This window comes from Rhizophagus irregularis, chromosome 4, assembly GCF_026210795.1.
Source record: "Rhizophagus irregularis chromosome 4, complete sequence".
In the NCBI taxonomy this organism is placed as follows: Eukaryota; Fungi; Glomeromycota; class Glomeromycetes; order Glomerales; family Glomeraceae; genus Rhizophagus; species Rhizophagus irregularis.
In genome coordinates, this window is record NC_089432.1 from 3,681,996 (window position 1) to 3,703,407 (window position 21,412).

Below are 21,412 nucleotides of genomic sequence, written 5' to 3' on the forward strand. Positions count from 1 at the left end.
ACATTAAACCAGCCGAATACTTCCAGCATTTACTCAAATATAAGGATGGAAGGTTTGCTCATCATCCCTGATGGCGATACTTTGCTTTAAATTCTCAGATGCGTTAGCATGCCTTACAGGAAGGGAAAATTTATGTCAAGCAAAGTCTAAATGGTAGTCAACTGACGATTGGGGATATTCAGGAAATGATGAAAGATGATAATCATATGGTAGATCGTGTCATGCGTTTTGGTGAGGGTTTGCGCGGCACTAGACAATTTTGGCAAAAACGCAGCTCTGAATTATATGACATGATCAAGCAGTTGGGGGCAAAAGGGATAATATTTTTTACTTTTAGCGCAGCCGACGGATCGGTGTAAGCATTGATGTCAAGATTTGATTAATAACCCGCATATCGCTGCCTGGTTTTTTGACAAACGTTTTGAGACATTTTTGAAAACCATTTTGATTCCTAAGTGGAGATTGGAAGACTATTGGTATAGGTATGAGTGGCAACACCGAGGTAGTGTGCATGTCCATGGAATAGGAATAATGCGAGACACGCCTTTGTTTGATTGGGATAATATGAAAGATAATGAAGATGAGATGTCCAGGATTTTGTCGCATTTTGACTCATTGGTTACTACGATTAATCCATGTCCTGATGCTCCTGTACAGCTGTACCTGTTCACCATCCTTGCCAAAAAGCTAATGATGAATTATGTGATGACTTACAGGATTATATTGAACTAGTTAATAAATTACAGAAACATACAAGATGTAGTCCTTCATACTGTCTTAGGACTAAAAATGGTCAGCAGTATTGTAGATTTGGTTTCCCTAAAGATAATGTTGAATATAGTTTTATACATAAAAATGATCGTGGACAACCAGAGCTGATTACGTTAAGAAATAATCCTTATGTTAACTCCTATAATCACGTTCAGCTTCAAGGTTGGCGTGCGAACGTTGACCTTAAACCAGTTCTTAATATCCATGCTGCCCTTCAGTACGTCGCTAAATATGCTACAAAATCAGAACTGCATTCTTCATTTTCAGAAATTCTAAATAAGATTCTTTTCGAAAGTGATTCATCTGGTTCTTCTCTTCCTTCATTTCAACGTTTATTGCTTCATACAGTTTTGAAACATAATTATTCCGCCTAAGAAACCTGTTATTTACTCCTTGGATTACCTCTATACCATTCCAGTCATCCGTTCGTTATTTTAAATCTTAATAATGAATCTCATCAGTGGCTTTGTGGAACTGGAATCGAAAATGTAATGCCAAATAGCGATATTGGAAGAACGGAATGATCACCTTTGCAAAAGTACTGGGATAGACCTGTTGAATTAAAAAATCTCTCAATGTTTCAGCTCTATTTGGGATACAAGTTTTATAATGGTAAATGGAAAATATATGAACGTGAGAACGTGGTACGTATTTGGCCAAGACCATCACCTCAACGCAATGGTCTACAATGGAATGAGTTTTGCCGTATAAAGGTTATATATACTCCATGTTCCCCATCGAAGCTTGGAGTAGTTGACTGAAAATAATTCTATCTCGTGGTCTGACCTTTTTAATCACAATATTGCCAATTCAGAAAATGAATTTAAAGATATACTTGGTCCATCTGTTGATAAATTAGAAGATAAGTGTGATGACAATGAAGGCCAGCAAGAAGCGGATGAATCTAGAGATGATACACGTCTGGATTGGATGGTATTAGCAGAAATGGGTCCAAATGCAATTATTGACGGTTCTTCTGATTTAGGATTACGTGATGTTGATCGAAATAATGATTGGTTTGGCAGTGTCAGACATCGCTATTCCAACATAGATTCTATAGACTTAAACACTTTTGTGCAGCAGTCTAGGATTGAAGACGATGTTAGTACAGTGAATTCTATTATAGTAGATTATCAAACATTGAATGAGAAAAAATGATTATTTTTAGAAGAATTGAAACACACTATAATGCTATTATTACAAACCATAATCAAGTTGAGCCACTCAGACTACTTATAATTATAGGTACAGCGGGAACTGGTAAATCTTATCTAATTAACGCAATTTGAGCATGTCTTCAAGAGATAGCTATGAATAATAGAGCTGAAACTTCGCCTGTGATTGTTCTTGCTCCTACTGGCGTTGCTGCATTTAATATTCATGGTACAACGATCCATTCAACTTTTTCAATTCTGATAAACAGTTCTGACCTTAGTATAGAGGGTGAACGACTGAAAACCCTACAAAAAAAATTGAATGGAGTGAATTATGTGATTATAGATGAAAAAAGTATGTTGGGCCGCCATATGCTTTTTGTGGTAGACTCACATTTACGTGCGGCCTTTCCTGAACATCGAAATCAACCATTTGGTGGTCGATCGGTCATTTTAGTAGGTGATTTCGGTCAACTTCCTCCAGTAATTGATGAGCCAATGTATTCTAAGAAACCTAGACATGACTCACTGTCAAATGATGGTATGAATGTATACAACCAATTTTGAGAGATATATCAGCTTGACGCAGTTTGCTGTCAATCAGGAAATTTGCCTGAGCAGCATCTTTTTAGAGATATTTTGATGCAATTACATGATGGCAAATCAACAATAGATGATTGGAGGATACTTGCAATATGTTTTGATAATTCATCCACTACAGAAAACAATCAATTTATGGATGCAATACATATAACTCCTCGAAAGGGTGACGTTCATGAGATTAACTTTGCTAAATTCAAATTGTTAAATGCTGAGTTCGTGCTGTCCATACTGGTGGAAATGATGCTTTTAAGGCAGATTCTAACACTGCAAAAGGCCTTAAAGCACAATTATTGTTGTCCAAGAATGCACGAGTTATGCTTAGAGCAAATTTGTCTGTGAAAACAGGGCTGGTAAATGGCTCAGTAGGAATGATTGATGATATACTCTTCCAAGAAAACCAAGGTCCACCTTCTCTTCCAATTGCTGTCCTTGTAGAATTTGATAATTATAATGGTCTCACAATTATATCTACCAAGGGTAACAAAGTTGTCCCCATTACACTAATTCGACGTTCCTGGGAAATCAAAATGGTAGCTTGTTCACGTTTGCAAATTCCTCTCACACTTGCGTGGGCAATACTATACATAAAAGCCAAGGACTGATGCTACCAAAAGCTTTTATAGATATTGGAAAGAAGGAATATTCTGCTGGTCTCACATTTGTTGCAATATCATGGGTTAGTGCTCTGAAAAACATTCTTTTTAAGCCATTTTCATTTGAAAGGATTCACTGAATCGGAAGTTGTGATAGAGTAAAAAAAAGAAAGAAAAAAAAAAAACGACTACTGTGATATTGTAATTAACATTAGACAAATTTTTTGCGTTAATTATATAATTGTATTGAATTGTCTGTGGAAAAATTTTTTTATCAAAATAAATTGTAACATAAATCAGAAATTTGTAACATATCACAATGTATGTTTTTAACTATATATATTTTTTAGTAATACATTTTTTTTTGTTACATTTTTATGTACAATTATTGACGATCATGTGATTATAATGCTTCAGATGCTCCAACGGTTCCCGTTTCTAGTATAATTCAAGATAATTAATTTCGCAACCAAGAGATTATCTATATTTTTCATCATATCATCTTACATTATTTTAATAAAAACCTATTTTCTTTAAACGAACATCTAATGTTATTTCACGTAATTATTTGTGATCAACTTAAGATTTTTCTATTAAGTTAAACTCCAGTTAACCTATTAAAGTGTTAAAGATTTTCAGTCAGCTTTAATCATTGACAGGATAACACTATTTATAACTATTATAAATTTGCTTTCAAAACTAAATAAACTAGGGAATGGTAATTATTAAAAGTCTGAAGTGAGTTAATTAAACATGGGTAAATTTAATTAAATACAGATAAATTTAATTAAATAATGAACCCACCTATTGGTAAATAAAATTATTACAACTAATATTTATTACATTTGATTTAAATTTTTAATATTTATAATTTATAATTTTAATTGGAAAATTTTAACGCTCACCCCAGGTGAAAATCACCTGATCACGTGATTTAAATTTTGTGATTTCGTTTAACTTTTTTTTATATGGAAAATCTTAAAATTTTAAAAGTAATTTAAAAAATTCTTTACATTTTTACATAATAAAATATATAAATAATTAATTGATAACGTGTAGAATTTTTTTCTCTTTCTAATGAATATTTTATTATAATTATTAAGTAAAAAATGATTAACTTTCATTAGAAGTAACTGTGTAAAAAAAAAACACTTATATTTTTTCCCCAAACCTCCCAAACCTCCCACCCACCATAAGACAGATAGTCTTTATATAGTTTTTTCCGAACCCCTTAAAAAATTAAAAAAAATGCATTGCACCATTATACACTTTCGTGTTCGCTCTAATTAAATAATTTGTGACGCAATTAAATTATAAATTAGTAAACGCACATATATACATTATTTTATTGATATTAAATCAACAAATACCTTGACGAACTTGTATATATCCATATACTACATCTTGTATTAATATCCATATACTACGTCTTGTATTAATATCCTTATATCTTGTATTAATATCCATATACTATGTTTTGTATTAATATTTTCGCATCTACCTTCTACCAATTGGGCATTTTTTTTGGTAATGTCCAGATTGACCACATAAAAGACATTTTCGCTGTACTCTTGTAGTTTGATTATCATTTATTTCTGTAACTTCTCGCATTGGAATTCTTCTTTTTGACAATTCTAATACACTCTTTAATCTTCTTTTAGAAGGAGCTCCCCGAATTTTAGTAACATTAGGATCAGTAATCTGATCAATTAAATCTTTTTGTAATGAAATTATGTTAGCATTCTGTGCAGCTCTTTCTATACCATTAATTTCTTCTAAATTATCATCATCACCAACTTCTTCTTTCAATAACCGAATTAATTCACAATCACTATTAGTTTCTAAAGCAATATTAACAGCTGTTTTTGCTATTGAAAATGCTATACCAAATCGATTTCTTTGAGAAGTATTTTGCTGATGAATACTTTTATTATCATCTAATCCTTGAAATTGTCGCATGTTTTGAAGTGTAAAATTAATTTGATAAGATGATGATGATGAAGAATTATCATTTGATTCTATTGCAGTAAGAATTGGCGAATTTTCAACGTTACCCTCTAAGTTTGTTAAAATACTATCTTTATACCATCTATTTGGTATAATACTAATATGAAACTTCGCTATACCTGAATATAACATAACACGCCAAAAATGTCGACAAATTATACCTTTAGTTACACTTTCCATACATGTACAAAGATGACTGCCATCATCTAATAATATTACTAAATTTTCACGTTTTGAAAGTCCACCTACACGACGTATTCTCCATGTTTCAATAATATTTATAGAATCAATACCATTTAAAAAAGATTGTAATATTATTTGTGGTTCATCAACTACATCTTCTATAAAATAATTATCAACAGTATCAGATTCTAAAACCTATATATTATGTATAATAATATAATAAATAAACTTAATTAACAATAATAAAATACTATGTAATTCAACAAATAAATTTAATACTTACATTATCAAATGATAAAACTAGTTGACCTTCATAAGTAAGTGATTGAGAAATTTGAAATCTTTGCCAGGATAATACAAGAGGCGTTAAAAAATGATTGAGAATTGCATCAATATTAGAGAAAAATTGTGAAGCTAAATGTGGTAATCCAACCGTTGTTTGTTGTGCCTTAAGGTCAACTAATTTACAATATTGAGATTCATCATCGTGTCTTTTATTGATTGCTTTTTCAACATCACAAAGAGAACTAGTACTATTTACTGCCTTTTTAATAATACCATTAAATGATTCAACGCTTTGAGTACTTTGGATACCCGCATGAATTGAAATGGTGAATACGATTTGGCCCAACTAGAATGATTAGAATATAATACTTTAGTCATATATGAACAGCTTTCTGGAAATGTACTCATCATAACTTTCCAATATTGTTCAAATAACTCAACACTTAATGTATTTCTACATAAATAAAATGCCTTACTAAAAGATGGAAATGCTTCACCTAATTTATTTTTAAGATGTTTGATAATATTTTGCCAAATATGAAAAAGGCAATAAAAGTGTGGTGTTGTTGGAAAAACATGAGATGCAGCATTAATTAAACCAGGTTCTGAATCTGTCCAAAATGCTTTTGGAGTTGTTTTATCAGTTGCTTCCATTAAACATTTCAAAATCCAAATATATGTTAACGCCATCTCATCTTCTACCAAAGCATTAGCTACATTTTGAAATTTTCCATAATTATCTCTCACCATAAAGACACTCAAATACATATTATATTTGTTAGTCTTACAGGTATTATCATTTAACACCACATCATGGAATCTTTGATACAAATCCTGTTGAAATGGTGACATCCAAAAAATACCAGATAAACGTCTTTCATTACCAGAATGCCGAACAAATACCTTCCAATTTGAATCTTTAGTCATTTTTTCAAAAAGAACATTAAGTAATAAACCAGAATCAAGGTTTTCATCTTTATTATTTCCATGTAACTTGTAAATTGAATTATAGACGTCCTGTTTGTGAAAAACATGTTCTGGGTATTTTTTTTTAAGAATTTCTAATTGTACAATAGGCGCAACTTTGCAATCTGTAAAAAATGCTAATTCTTGCATCATGTCATCATTAAACTGTCTATATCTAGCATTAAGATGAGCTATTTGGGCTGAGTTTAATTCATGATTATGGGAATCTATTAATGTTGTACATCTTATATGTTGTTCAGTTTTTGGTAATTTAAAATTACAATGCCATTCACAATTGGTTTTGTTAGAGTTACGCAAACGATGTACATTTTGATTAATTATTTTTCGACCTTCATAATTACCATTTAAGGAACAACGAAATGATTTACGATGGATAATAGAATGATCATTTATGTCTTTATCATTTCGATATATTTGATAACCAAATCCTCTTTCCAAACAGTAATTATACATAAACTTATCAACAGACATCCAGTCATCAAACATATCTCCAATATGAAGATTATATTGATAAATAGGAAAGTTTGAATTATTATTAGAATAGTTAAAAGTATTTGTATTATCAATAACTGGGTTTATAGGTTCTACTTCTAGTTCAATAAAAACATTATCGTTAGGAGATATAATAGTATCTTCTATGTCACAGTTTACACCACTTTCAATAAAAAAGTTTGGTGGTGGTGTAAAAACATCTTCAATATCTTTTGGAAAATTTATAAATGATTCCCAGTCCAATTCCATTATGGTGAAAGAGGCGTAAATATAAAATATCACCGTGTAAATTATCACATTAATATTAATAGGGGTAATAGTAACTTTACAAGAAAAAAATTTTTACGCATTTGTATCAATACAAATGTAATACAAAATAAGGTGAAAATCACCCCAGGTGAAATAAAAATTTTTAATTATTAAATTCACCTAGGGTGAAAAAATTTAAAAATCACCCAGGGTTAAATTAAATTTTTAATTATTAAATTCACCTAGGGTGAAATTAATTAATTTTTATTAGTAAAATCACCTAAGGTGAAATTTAAATTAATTCATTTTAATTATTTCAATTGCAATAGTTTTCCCTTATGTATTGTATTTATTATTATAATAATAATTTTTATTTTCTTTTATTAACAAATATTAATTATATAAGTCATCAGAAATCTAACTAAAAGTAAAATTCATAATTAAGAATTTTAAAGATCTTACTATATATAGATAAATTAGTAAAATTACTTTTTAGATCAATTAAATAATAGGCTAGTAAAATTACTAATAAATTTAAAATTTTTCACAGAAACCTCTATTGGAGTTTTATTCATCATCATATAGTAAAGTTTTTTTCAAAGAATTATAATCATAAGAAATCATAGACTTCAAATGGTATTTATAATAATTCTAGCTTAATAGTTTACTTGTTAATATAAAGGTTAGTTGTTTCACAATTAATAGTAAGTTACTTGCCATTTTTAAAGCGAGTTCTATATGTGCTACTTTACAAAATTATAACATAGTGTAAATTTAACTAAATTGAAAATGGTAAACTTTATAGTTAAAGCCTTAAAGGTAAGTTTTTACTATTCTTGCTTTTTATTTCTAATATTTCTTTTTTTTTTATATGGGCTGATTCTTGGAATCTAATTTTTTTACACAAAAATAATTTTATTAAAGCAAATATAAATTATTATTTATATAAGAATAATAAATTTATACTAGATAATGCAAAAAAAACTAATTAATTATATAATTTTTAATTTTTTTTTAATATAAGATATCATTAAAATTTAAAAAATCAATATAACTCTCATGATAAAATCATTGATAATTCTTCATAGAAATAAGCTATATCAATGAATTTATATTCATTTGAAAGAAAAAATCGAGATCTATCTAATGAATCTAAAATCAAGTGAATTGAATCACTAGTTGTTTAGTAATCACATTCAGTATATTTATTGAATTTTATCTAAATTTGATCATTAATTACTTCACATGTAGTGATTCAATTTGAATGATCTTTGCTCTTTAAAGTGATGCCAACTTTTATCTTTAAAATAAATTTAAAATAATTCATTTAATATATGTAGATGTTCAGGAATCATTGATAAAATCTGATATATTAAATATCTGTAGATGTAAGCTACATAAATGAAATTATATTCATTTAAAAGAGAAAATTAAGGTTGAATGAATTGAATCACTGAATTGTGAATAATTATGTCCAATATATTTATTAAATTTGATTTAACTTTGGTCATTAATTACATTTCATTAGTGCTCTGAAACGAATCAAGTTGACTTACAAGTTGGTCGAGTCGAGTTGAGTCGAATTGAAATTTACAATCAAATTGAATCGATTCGAGTTAAGTTAATAAATTAATAAAATCAAGTCAAGTTGAGTTAAGCTGAATTAAACATAATTCCGGCCAAATTTATGGAATTTCCTTTTTTGGAAATTATATTACACAAAATCTAAGACAAAAAATTTTTGAAATTACAATAATGGAATTTTGTAAAACGGCTATTGCCAAAAAGGAAATGATTAGCATAGCTGAATAAAATCATATTATTTAATTTGACTTGACTCGATTCAGTTTGACGGGTTGACTCGACTCATTTAGAGCACTACGTCTCATCCAGTGATCCAATTTTCCTGATTTTTAATTCTTACAATAGAACTGTAAAATAATGATGTTAGTATATCTTTAGTAATAATAATACACGATTTTGTCATCTGCATAAAGTCTGATTTGAAATTTTATTTCTTACCAAAAAATGCCTTCATAAAATAATTCCAAATTCTTTTACTTTATTTAAAAGATTTTATTTGTCATTTAAGAATTTTAGTAGAATAAATCTAATAAAATAATTTTTTTTTTTATTTATTATACTCAAAAGAATCGTAATATATCAATACAAAGAGAAGACTAGATCTTTGATATACTCTAAATGATCAAAAAAGTTGCCTACTCGCATGCAAATATATCCCATGAGTTAACACACTATGCTAAAAAAAAGGAATCAGTAGCTAGCAGTAAAAGCAGAAAAACTCTATTCTAAATTCATATACTAACTAAACAGAGTAAATAAAGATTCTGAAAGAAACAAAAATTTTTATCTAAAAAAAATAAAAATTAAAACTATATCCTTCACAAAAAATAATAAACTAACTCTTCATATATAGACCAAAAGTAGATTGCCCATTTCAGATCCTGTCTGTTAGCTTCTTTAGCATCTCCTTTAATTCTGTTACTTTTTTATAAAGTTTTCGCTTAAAGATATCCTTTTTATCTTCAGATTTGCAGTTCTGGTTCGAAGTATCTCTTGAGTTGTCTTTCTTTTTTTCTTGATCAATCTGTGTTCAAGTATTTAGGGAATTCTGTTGGTACCTGTGGCTTTATCCTTAAGGTTGGAATTCTTCTTCTAAAAGTTGTTGGGAAATTTGGACTTATCTTTGTTACTTAATTTATCCTTAGATTTCTGGGTAAAGTATGAAGAAGCGTGGCAGCATTAATCCAGAGTATTGCCATCAATATTGTAAATTTTACCTATAAGATTGTTAAGATCTTCTCATTTTTCCAGGTAAATTACAATGTGCTTCTTTTCTTCTGTTGTAATAACTTTAAATGCTTTAAAACTGTTAATTACCGTTAAAGTTGGATAGGTTTGGTTTTGATAAAACAGTGTTGCAGCTGTCATTAAATCTAAAATGTTATAGAGAGCTACTTGAAATCTCTCTCTTTCTTTTCTTTCATAAAGAGACTAAGTGGTAGGAAACTACTTCACTGGAATATTTTCTAATGGTGCTAACCAGGCTCCATTATTTCATGTTTGTCTGCAAAGTTGATTTATTTTCCAAATAACTTTAATGAAGATAACTTTATTCCAGACTTCCAGATGGTGTAATAACTCTACATTTTTCCAAGTCAAAGGAATATCATATATTATGATATCATTGACATTGGCTAATACCAGTCCTGTTAGTTGATATCCCGTTATTATGTACATTGCCTCTTCCTCTATATCTTTATCTTTTTTATTTTTCTTCACCTTAGCTATAGGTGTAGGTTTAGGCTTAGATACAGATCCGCTTACTTCCAAGTCTTCTAGGGAACTTTGTAAGAAAAGCTTTTTCTGGTCCAGAAAGGCTTTATTGATGAAATCAGCAGTCTCAGCTTTCTGTTTAAGCTTTTTATTTTTTTTACATTTTCGTCTAAAGGGTGTTTGAAGTGGCATGGTAGTTACCATTATAAAAGGTTGTACATGTTGTGATTGATGCGATATGTTATCAGAAATTACTATATCTAAACATAGCAGGCTTTCTGATTTTTGAATAATCACATGATGATCAGCATATGTGTTATTTTTAGTTTTTTATTTAATAAATTATCTGTTATGGCGCCATAATAAATAAGTAAAATTCACATTTTCTAGTAATTTTTAAATAATGTAATACTGACATAATTGTTTGTATATAGATATGCATTTTATTGGCTGAGTATCATATGTATCGCACATATGATAGCTGTACTAATTTATTTTAATTGTGCCACAAAAAATTTAATAGCGAAGGACGATAAAAAAAATTGATTCGTCAGGTCTTATTTAAACATATTACAAAGGAATCTGGCTATTAGAGGTGGAATCCAAAAGTTATAAACACTTGAAACCTTCTTATAAAACGAAAATAAGTATAGTACGTTTATATTATTTGGCTTTACAAAGAATTTTTGACAAAAAATAGTTGGAATCAAATAAAGATATATTTTGTCACTTCAGGTTCTTTTTAAGTGTAAGTTATAAAGTTTTAAATAAGTTTAGTGTCAAAAAAATTCTTTATTGATAGAACTCCTTACCATTTAAAGTATCAGATAGGATTTTTAAAATTTTTTTTTCCTTTATTAATAAACTAATTATTTCTTTCTCTTTTTTAGGAGTTGACTTATGAATTTCATCAGTATATTCTATTAAAAGCTTAAACAACATCCTTTAAATAAAGTGAAAGGAGTTTTATGGTTACAATTATTGGTAAGAACTATAATTTAAATTTTGTGTCAGGTTTTGATTGTAATGACATTATCGTTAATTTATCAACATACACATATGCTAAATGAATAATTTTATATTCCTTTGAAAGATGTAAATGGGCTCTAATTTTGGAATTAAAAATCATGCAAATTGAATCATTAGATAAAAAGATATTTACGTTCAAATGCAAGAGTTTATGTCAAATTGATAGTAAATGTGTTGAGCGTATTTATTAATGAACCAATAATTCAATCAATGCGATTTTTAACTTTTTGGATAGATCTCATTCTCACCTTTCAAATAAATATAAATTCATTTTTCTAGCATGCATATATGTTGAGTTATTTATGATTTTACAACAGGAATTATAATGGATTTTTAATTTATATGGAAGGTACATATTAAAATTCTTGAATTTATTTCAGATTCTAATAAAATTTTTTTTGCAAATATATTTTATTAATATTTATTAGTTTGCAAGATTTAAAGTACGATTATTATGTGAGTTTTTAAATCTGCCAGTTATTTATATTAAAAAATTACGTAAAATGCATTAAATGAATAAAACTTTGTATGATTAAAATTTAAAGTGCAATAAATTTATTTGAAGTCATTTTAATATGTAGAATTTTATGCAATGTCTTGTAACGGCATTTTATATCATGTGATAAAATCGGAAAATGATCAGCAAATTAATGTGATAAATAAGAAAGCCCACTATGCTCTATATCTATAGAGTCTGAGACTCTAAGTTATCATCAGCTGAATCTGTGTCATCACAATCCAGTTCAAAACTCATATCATTCTTTTCTTTTATTGGTTGGGTTTGTTGATCTTATTCCTGCTAGAAGTTTCCAGCAATTTTTGGGTAAATATGTCAAAAAGCTGTAGCAGCAGCCCCAATAGAGAAATCTTCGAAAAATGAAAAAATATGGGCAAAAATATTATTTTCCATATTATCACCTGTATTTGAACTAGAGCCTTTGAAAGAGTTGTGTTTTTCCTCTAGAAAGGATTTCAGTATAGAACTAAAGTCTTCTTATAAAATGTCTAAGCATTACTTATCTGTATAGAAGGATTTTCACTTCTTTTTCAATTTCTTCAGTAAAATAATTTACTGCTACATCTAATACTAATATGGTTGTAAAGCTGAAATATTGAACTCTTTAAATATGTGGTTTATTTTTTGCTTGCGTCAACTTTTTTTAAGCACTTTCATTGAAAAACCAATTCTGCTTTCCGTGTGAAATTTTGAAAATGAGATCTACAAGAAAGAGTCCTCCCATATTTCTAATAAATAATTTTAAAAGATAAAAAACAAATATATAATTAGTTATTTTAAAAAAAAATACTGTATATATCTTATTATTCATTTTACAACTATTTTACATTATAATTACTTTTATTGTATATATTTTTTACAAAGAAAAAACAAATAAAATATTAAGTTTTTTCTTTTACTTACCACTTAAAAATAACTGCTATATATATTTATAAACTTTTTTATCACATTTAATAAAAGTGAATAGAAAAATGATGGAAAAATGATGGGTAGTAATGGGAAAAAAGAAGTGGTTATTAACGTTATTTTTGAATATTAATTAAAAAAATTTCATTATTTTTTATTAAATCTGAGTTATATAAATATGTATTATCCCCTGATCGGCACCATTTACACGATTATGCAAATGTAGTTATATCTACTGGGTAGCAAAATTTATATGTATTTATTTATCCGTTTCTAGGAAATTTTGCGGTAAAAATTAACTATTGATTATACTATAATGGACTTTCGGCTGATCATTTATCCAATCCTAGTAAAATTTTACTTATTCCTAATTAGCCAGGAGATAAGTAATACATACATATTTAATTTAGATTTGTGTAATATTAATCTTACTAAAATATTAAATTTTTATAAAAATCTTAATTTAGATTAATAATAGGTTTTTCTTTAAATTTGTGTATTTTTACTTTTTTTTATTTTTGTTTCTTATATTTTATTTTATACTAAATACTAATTATATTCTATTCTTTATTTTATAGCTCTTTCGTAATTTTATTTATAAGTATTGTTCATTTTTTTTTAAATTTTGTGAATTTTTTTTGTTTTTCTTCTCCTTTTTTGCATTTTTTCTTTCCTTTTTTTTTTATTTTCTTTTATTATTTTTTTTTTTATTATTTTTTATTTCTTCTTCTTTTTTTATTATTCTTTTTTATTTCTTTTTCTTTTTATTATTTTTTATATTCTTTTCTTCTTCTCTTTTTTTATTTTTTTTATTTTATTTTTTTTCTTTCTTTTCCTTCTTTTTTATTTCCCTAAGTAGTGTTTTACATAAATTAATTTATGTCACAGTATAACCCTAATTGATTTTTAAAAGATAAATGTATTTTATAAATAACTTTTGAAAATACTAATTTTCTTTTATTATTTTTTTTTTATATTTTTTCATTATTTTCTTTTCTTATTTTTTTTTATCTTTTTTTTTGTTCTTTTATTATCTCTTTTTATCTTATTTTTTTTTTAATATTTTTCATTTCTTATCATTTATTATTTTATTTCACTACTATTATTTTTTCAGATATATATAAATGCTTTATAAAAATGAATTTTGCAGTAAATATTTTAAATACATCTAATTTTTATGACAAGACAATTAAAATAAAATATATCATAATAGGAATAATTGGAATATAAAAGATATTTTTTAAGCTTAGATACTAATAAAATAAGTTATAATAAAGTGATCACTATATTTTATATTTTTTTTATCTTTTATAATTTTTTGTTATCTTATTTATTTATTGTTAAACATAATATATATTTCTTAATTTTGATTAATGTTTTTTAAAATAAGTTTTTATTGCTAAAAATTTATAACTAATTGTAAAATAAATAATTTATTATTTTATTTATAAAATAAATGAAAGTAAAAATTGAGTTTTAATTATTAAGTTTTTTTTAATTAAAGTTTTTTTTTAATTATAAATTTAAATGAGAAATAGTATTATTCATCAAGATGAGAAATAAATTCACTTATTACTATAAATTTATAAATATAAAAATAATCATAAACTTTTAGTTAAGAAAAATATTTATTACCTATAATATTAATGAATTTCTTGAGAATTCTGCACAAAAAAAATGGTTTGCAAATTTAGAAGTTACTTAACTTACTTCTTTATAAATATATAGTTAAGAATAATACTTATATCACATTTTATTAGCAATAAAAAATTATATGTATTTTATTTTAGTATATCAATCATTTAGTAATTGATTATATTAACAATAGTATATATGCAAATTTTTTTTTTTTAAAAATTACATATTAAAAAAATAAAGCTAAATAATTTATTAATTTTCATTGATATATCTAATATATATATGATATATTATTAGGCTGCACTATACTTGTAGCCGAAACCTTTTTACGTGATTTTCGGCCACGTCTTTAAATCAAAATTAAATTAAAAAATGATAAAAATTAATCTCTACATCCAGCCGAAACTATAATATAAAGTTTTTGGAGTTTCGGATGGATTACTGAATAGTTTTTAATAATTTATTATAATTAAATTACTGAAAGTCCGAAACCCTGTCCAGCTTCATGGAAGTTTTGGCTACATGTATAGGCTGCACTAATTTAATTTTTCATTTAATATATTCCCTTCCTTTGTTTTTGGATTTTTTATATAAAAAAAATACATGTAATTTAAGCTAAAATTAGACAAATCTTTAAATCTTAGTCAGAATTATTATCCAAAATTTTTACTTACTCTTTTAATGCCAAAATTAATGGTAATTCTAAGTGGCCATGTATTTTATTTTATATCTTATTTTTTATTCCTTTTTTTCTCTTAGATTAGGATCCTCTATATTATGTTAAACAAAGAATTGGCTTGGAACTGCCTAATTATAAATTAATTATGTTAAACTAAAATTTTTGAATTTAAGTTAAATTTTATTGAGTTTTAATTATATATTATAAATTATTATTTTTGGAAGTCATCATAATTTACAAATATATTGTATTTATTATAAGTAATAGGTTTAACTATATTATTATCATCAAAAATATTATTAAATTTGTTATATGTTATTTTTATATTTTTTATAGTTTTACATATTTTAGATTATCAAAATAAATTTTTTTTTTATTTGAATAAATGTATTTTATTTAATTTTTTTTAACTAGAAAAATGATTTTTTAATATTTCAGTAAATTATTTAATATTGATTAGTTTATTTAATTAGAATAGTATCAATTATCAATTACTTTTGTTATTATAGTTTTTGCATTTACAAAAAAATCCTATTCTTTAGTATCAATTTCTAATATTATTAGGAAATGAATATTACATTTACATTTATTAATATAGTTTATATTTGTATAAATTATAAATTATAACTTGTAAAATAACTATATTATTTAGAATAGATATAACTAACCATCTTGAATATATTATAAGATTCTTGCTTAACGTTAACCTTTCAATAATAATATATATATAAGTAGTATTAGATTTTAAACAGATTTTTAAACTTTGTTAAAATTTTGAATAAGTTTCTTAATACTATATATATGGTGCATATCACCTAATCTTATCAAATAAAATTAGTGATTTTAAAAAGCTAACTACTTGTTAAAATTATATGATAATTAAAAATGTAAACCGATAAAATTACACTTTGTCTTTCAAATTATTGGATTACTTTTTCTTTATCTAACATATTTCAAAAGTTATTAAAGTTTAAAGTTAGCATATTTTTATATATCTCTATATTAACTTATATATAAATGAGAAAATTTCAGAATTATTCTATCATGTGATATTGATTATAACCAATTATATTGATTTATTTGTTATAATAAATTGTGATCAAGATTTTAATTACTAAATAAAGTTAGACTATTGCCTTATTTAGAAGTAATAAATCCTAATTTAATAATGATCATCATAAAATAAAAATTCGGACTATTGATGAGTTTAGGTGATATGCACCATAGACTTTTAATATTACATCAACTTTTGTATATGTACTTTTCATAGTATAATCTAAAATATTTACTTGATTTTTATTTTTATAAATATTGTAAAATTATAAAAAAATAAAAATTCTTAAATAACTTATAAATTATTATAGATATTTTGTTGATCTTATATAAGTAATTATTTTCAAATGAATTTCTATATAGTATTTATATGTATACTATAATCTGCATGTATATATAAATAAAAAAAATAAAACTTATAAAGTTTTTTTCACCTATCATTTCAAAAATTTGTAATATGAATTCATAATTATTTTTCATGAACTATGATGAAATAATAAAATTATTTTATTATTAAAATTGATCAAAATACTAAAAAAATAATTTTTAATAATTTTGATAATGAAGATATATAATATATGGTAATTTATTTATTAACAAGTTTTTTTGCAATTATTTCACCATCTAGCAGTCCAATTTCAATGAATTTTTATTTTATTTTATAAAACATAAATGGGGCTATAAAATAAAAAAAAGTTTATGCAAATTAGATTATCAGATAGCAAACTAATTGTATTATAATATCAATATTTGTGTAAAAATTGATGGAAATTTTGGTTCACTAATTTTAATAAGTAACTTCAATTCTAATCTTTAATTCTAATTTTTTAATTTTTTATAATCTCTAATTCTAATTTTTAATCATATTCTAATAATACAAATTCTTTATATTAAATTAATTATAAATAAGGCCACTCCAATTTAATAGTTTGTTTAATGTACCCCACCCCCTTGTTTTTGAAAAATTTTTAAAAATAAATAAACATATGTTATATCACGTAACTTATAATAATATTACCAATCTGTATAATATTTAAAAGAATTTCTTTCCAGTGCATTTGAATCTACCAAAGAAAATATTCCTAGTGGTATAATTAATGAAAGTAATATACGTAAATTTATTAATTGCATTATTTGTAATAAACTAAGATGTATTTTTATTAAAAATGCATTAAGTAATAAAGAAAAAACTATGTTTATTTTTAAATATTTACTTAATTTGATCCCTTCCCCTCCTCAATTTTATATAAAGTTAGAACGTTAAACAAACTATTAAATTGGAGTGGTCTAATGATTTAAAATTGAATTTAAAATAAAATTATAATTAATTACAGTCAAAACTTGATATAGCAAACCCTTGATATAGTGAATTTTTCAAACAACTATAATAAATTTCCCTTCCTATAACGAATTAACCAATCAAATCTCTTAAATCTTTACTATAACCTTATAGCGAAGTTGAAGTTTGAACCCTAGGGTTCATTATATTAAATAAGAGTTGACTGTATATTTAATAATAAATAATAAAGAGAATAAATATACAGTTAACTTTTGTTATAACGAACCCTAGGGTCCAGACCTCAACTTCACTATAAGACTATAGTGAAGATTTTAAGAGATTTGATTGGTTAATTCGTTATAGTAAGGGGAAATTTATTATAGTTATCTGAAAAATTCACTATATCAAGGGTTCGCTATATCAAGGTTTGACTGTATATGTAATTTCTATTACATTATAATATGAGTAATAAAATATATTTTTGCCTCTTTTGCAAATTTACTTAAGATGACAAAGGTTGTTTTGAATGTCATTTTTAATTTACTTGATAAAAACCATTTTTTTGTTTAGTGATTGGCAAAGAAATTTCCTTTTTTGAAAATTGCATAACCTTGTGTAACTCAATTTCAATTTTTGCCGGAGCAAAATTTTGGATTTGTGTAATATCACATGATATGAATTGACCAATAAAAATGCGTCATTTCAAGATGTTATGTAAACAGGGTGCTCATAAAAAAGCGATTAAATCACGTGAATATGATCGCTTAATGCCTACCAGAATTATTGTGATCACATGTTTCCCAGAAAATATACAAGTACCTTTACTAAAAAAAAAAGAAAAATGGACGGACTCCCGGACTCTTTTTTTATTTATTTATTTATTATTATATTGACCAAACCAGTTTATTTATCATTGAGGAAAATTCCGTTCGGCAAAAACCATTTCTCGAAGTAACATTCTATTTATTTTAATACAATGAAATAAATGAGAATAAAAAACATTCGGGCCGGAATATTGAAGTGAAAATTCTTTTTGTTTGTTTTTTTTATCCCCAACGGACCCAATTCGGAGTTATAAAATAAGAATAAAATTTATAAAGCGGGAATATGATAAATTGAATTAGCCGTTGTTATCGATAACTCAACTCCGGTTGTATAACATTTATTAAAAAAAGATGTTTTAAAAATGAACAATAGAAAATTTATTATAAAGTAGTACAAGAGATTGTAAAATTTCCGATTCGGAAATCAAACTGATAACTCTGATAAGTGATAATAATAACAAAAAAAAAAAAAATTTTTTTTTGGAAACTAAATAAACTAAATGAAAAAACCAAATGAGTATTCGTTATTGTACAAATGAAAAAAGTAAAATAATAATAGTATACGTAATTTCCAATAATAATAAAAATAATAAAAATAATAATAACAATAAATAATAATAATAAAATAATAAATTGAAACTAAAATAAAAGATAACCAAAAATGGTAAAATTGAAATAAAAATGGATTTCGATCGTTGAGTCATATGTTATTTTTTATGTTACAAATTGTCGCAATATTACATAAAAAATATGTTTGTGACATAAACAAGAAATTTTATATATCTAATCCAACCGCCCAAATAATAAATAATACGTTTCAATTTCTAAAAAGGTCTCACAAAAAATTATTTAATTATTTTAATATAAACATCATTTGATCTGTAACACATTTTCTCCTTTTTTTTTTTTTTATTTTCTGCGCTTATTTCAAAAGTTTCACCTATTGTTTTTTAAATGTTTGAGATTTTGATAACAAAGAAAAAAACGTGAGAAAAAAAAATTCCTAAACACATAAACTATATTTGAGGGGGAAAAGGAGGGGAAAGAAAATAAATTTTACCATGTTTAGGAATTAAATGTTATAACCGAGGTTCGGATATTTAATTTCATTATGTATGTGAGGTATTTTTCTTTTTAATCCTAATTTTGAAAAATAAACAAGGATTTTTTTAATTATTCTTTTTTTATTAAGATGAAAGCGCCAAATTGTAAAAAATAAGTTTTAAAAATATTATTAAAATGAAAAACAAATGTGATACCATTTTGTTAAGAATTCTTTCTTCTTAGTAGCCCAGGCCCTGCCCAGCAGCCTTTAGAAAAAGTGGAAAATTCAATCGGATAATTCTAAAGATAGTGAAAATTATTATGCAACATAATTTTGGCAATAATGACACTAACTGGTTTCTTACTAAAGTAAAAAGGCTAAGGATATTGCGGCCGGTAATATTAAGTATAATTATATATTAATGACGGAACGGTAGAAATTTCTTAGGCGCTTTCCTAATTCTTTTGAAATGTTCTAATGCAGGATTTGATGATAATTGGGTAAGATATATTTAATAATTGATTAAATGTGGCAAAGCATTTCTCAAATTAGAAATAGTAATCATCATTATGATAAATCAAACCGTGTGATATTTGAATACAAAAATCATAAAAATCATAAGGAATCAAAAGTAAGAGAAATTATGCGAGTCTCGGATCCATCCGAACCAAAACATCTTCTTGTTTAGTGATAAAAAGAAATTTGCCGTTGTTATGAACCGTTGTATTGTGGCTCCGTTCCGTCACAAAACTCCTTTTCACATTTTTAATCCTGAAATAAATTGGGGAACAATAAATTTTACCCAAAAAAGCTTAACAAACAGCATAACACATGTTTCTAATAGAGTTCTAATATTGATAATACATTATAATACATTAAAATCCATTATCATCCCTCTATTTATGGAAATTTATTATAAAAAAATTAAAATAAATTTACACAAATTAATGATTCTTTTTTTAATAGTTCATCTTAAAAAAAAAAAAAAAAAAAAATCATATCAAGTCTTATGTACATAATTTTGCATACCCGTCTTCTTCATTCCTTTTCCCTATGGTATTCATGTAAATTATATTACTCTTTATTTATTATTATTTTTTCATTTGTTTCCAATAAGAATTTAATAAGTCACAAAATTATGACAAAGGATGAGAGTTAAATTTATTAAAATAAATAATAATAATAAAAATAATAAAAATTAAATTAGTTTGTGAACCATTATTTAAATGTTGTGCTGCGGCCGATATGCCAAGTGATTATTGAAAACTACGGCAAAAAGCGGCCATTTAAAATAATCAAATTAATTTATTGAATTATGCCAATGAAATAATAAAATTATAATCTATTTCCATAATAGGTTCATATGATTATAAAATAAAGTGATTTAACTCGATTTAATGTATTCATTTCCTTATATGATGATTTCCCTGTATGAAAGGAGTTTTGTATAATAGAAACAAAAGGAGAAAGTAGGTGACTTTGCTTTTGTCTCTCATTACCGATTTTGTTACATAAATATATTAAACTATTTTAAACTATTTATACTATTATACTGTATATTAAATATATTTATTTATAAATAATCTATCATCATAATATGTATCACAGTATATCTTTTTACAATTGAACTGACTAAAATAAATACTTTTAGGTTCTCCTGATTTCCGGTCTTAGCAACAAAAAAAAAATATCAATTTCATTTTTTTCATTTTTAATATAAAGGCCCTCCTTGGTTTTTTATCTCAATTGCTTTAAAAAGTTTTTTTTTTTTTTTTATTATTTGGTTTTTTTATATAAAGATAAACTTTATATAATTATTTA

The 21,412-nt window shown here is 25.3% G+C and overlaps 3 protein-coding genes across 3 annotated transcripts; all 3 read right to left on the reverse strand.

The window, feature by feature from the left end:
* Window positions 1–4,618: 4,618 nt before the first annotated feature.
* On the reverse strand, window positions 4,619–5,080 carry OCT59_024111 (uncharacterized protein; the record flags this gene model as incomplete). Its single annotated transcript, XM_066135189.1, has 1 exon — window positions 4,619–5,080. The coding sequence occupies one exon, from the start codon at window positions 5,078–5,080 to the stop codon at window positions 4,619–4,621; it is 462 nt and encodes a 153-aa protein (XP_065991237.1).
* Window positions 5,081–6,407: 1,327 nt separating this feature from the next.
* OCT59_024112 (uncharacterized protein) lies at window positions 6,408–7,324 on the reverse strand (the record flags this gene model as incomplete). Its single annotated transcript, XM_066135190.1, has 2 exons — window positions 6,408–6,416; window positions 6,500–7,324. The coding sequence occupies 2 exons, from the start codon at window positions 7,322–7,324 to the stop codon at window positions 6,408–6,410; spliced, it is 834 nt and encodes a 277-aa protein (XP_065991238.1).
* Window positions 7,325–10,402: 3,078 nt separating this feature from the next.
* OCT59_024113 (uncharacterized protein) lies at window positions 10,403–10,813 on the reverse strand (the record flags this gene model as incomplete). Its single annotated transcript, XM_025310285.1, has 1 exon — window positions 10,403–10,813. The coding sequence occupies one exon, from the start codon at window positions 10,811–10,813 to the stop codon at window positions 10,403–10,405; it is 411 nt and encodes a 136-aa protein (XP_025183826.1).
* Window positions 10,814–21,412: the final 10,599 nt, after the last annotated feature.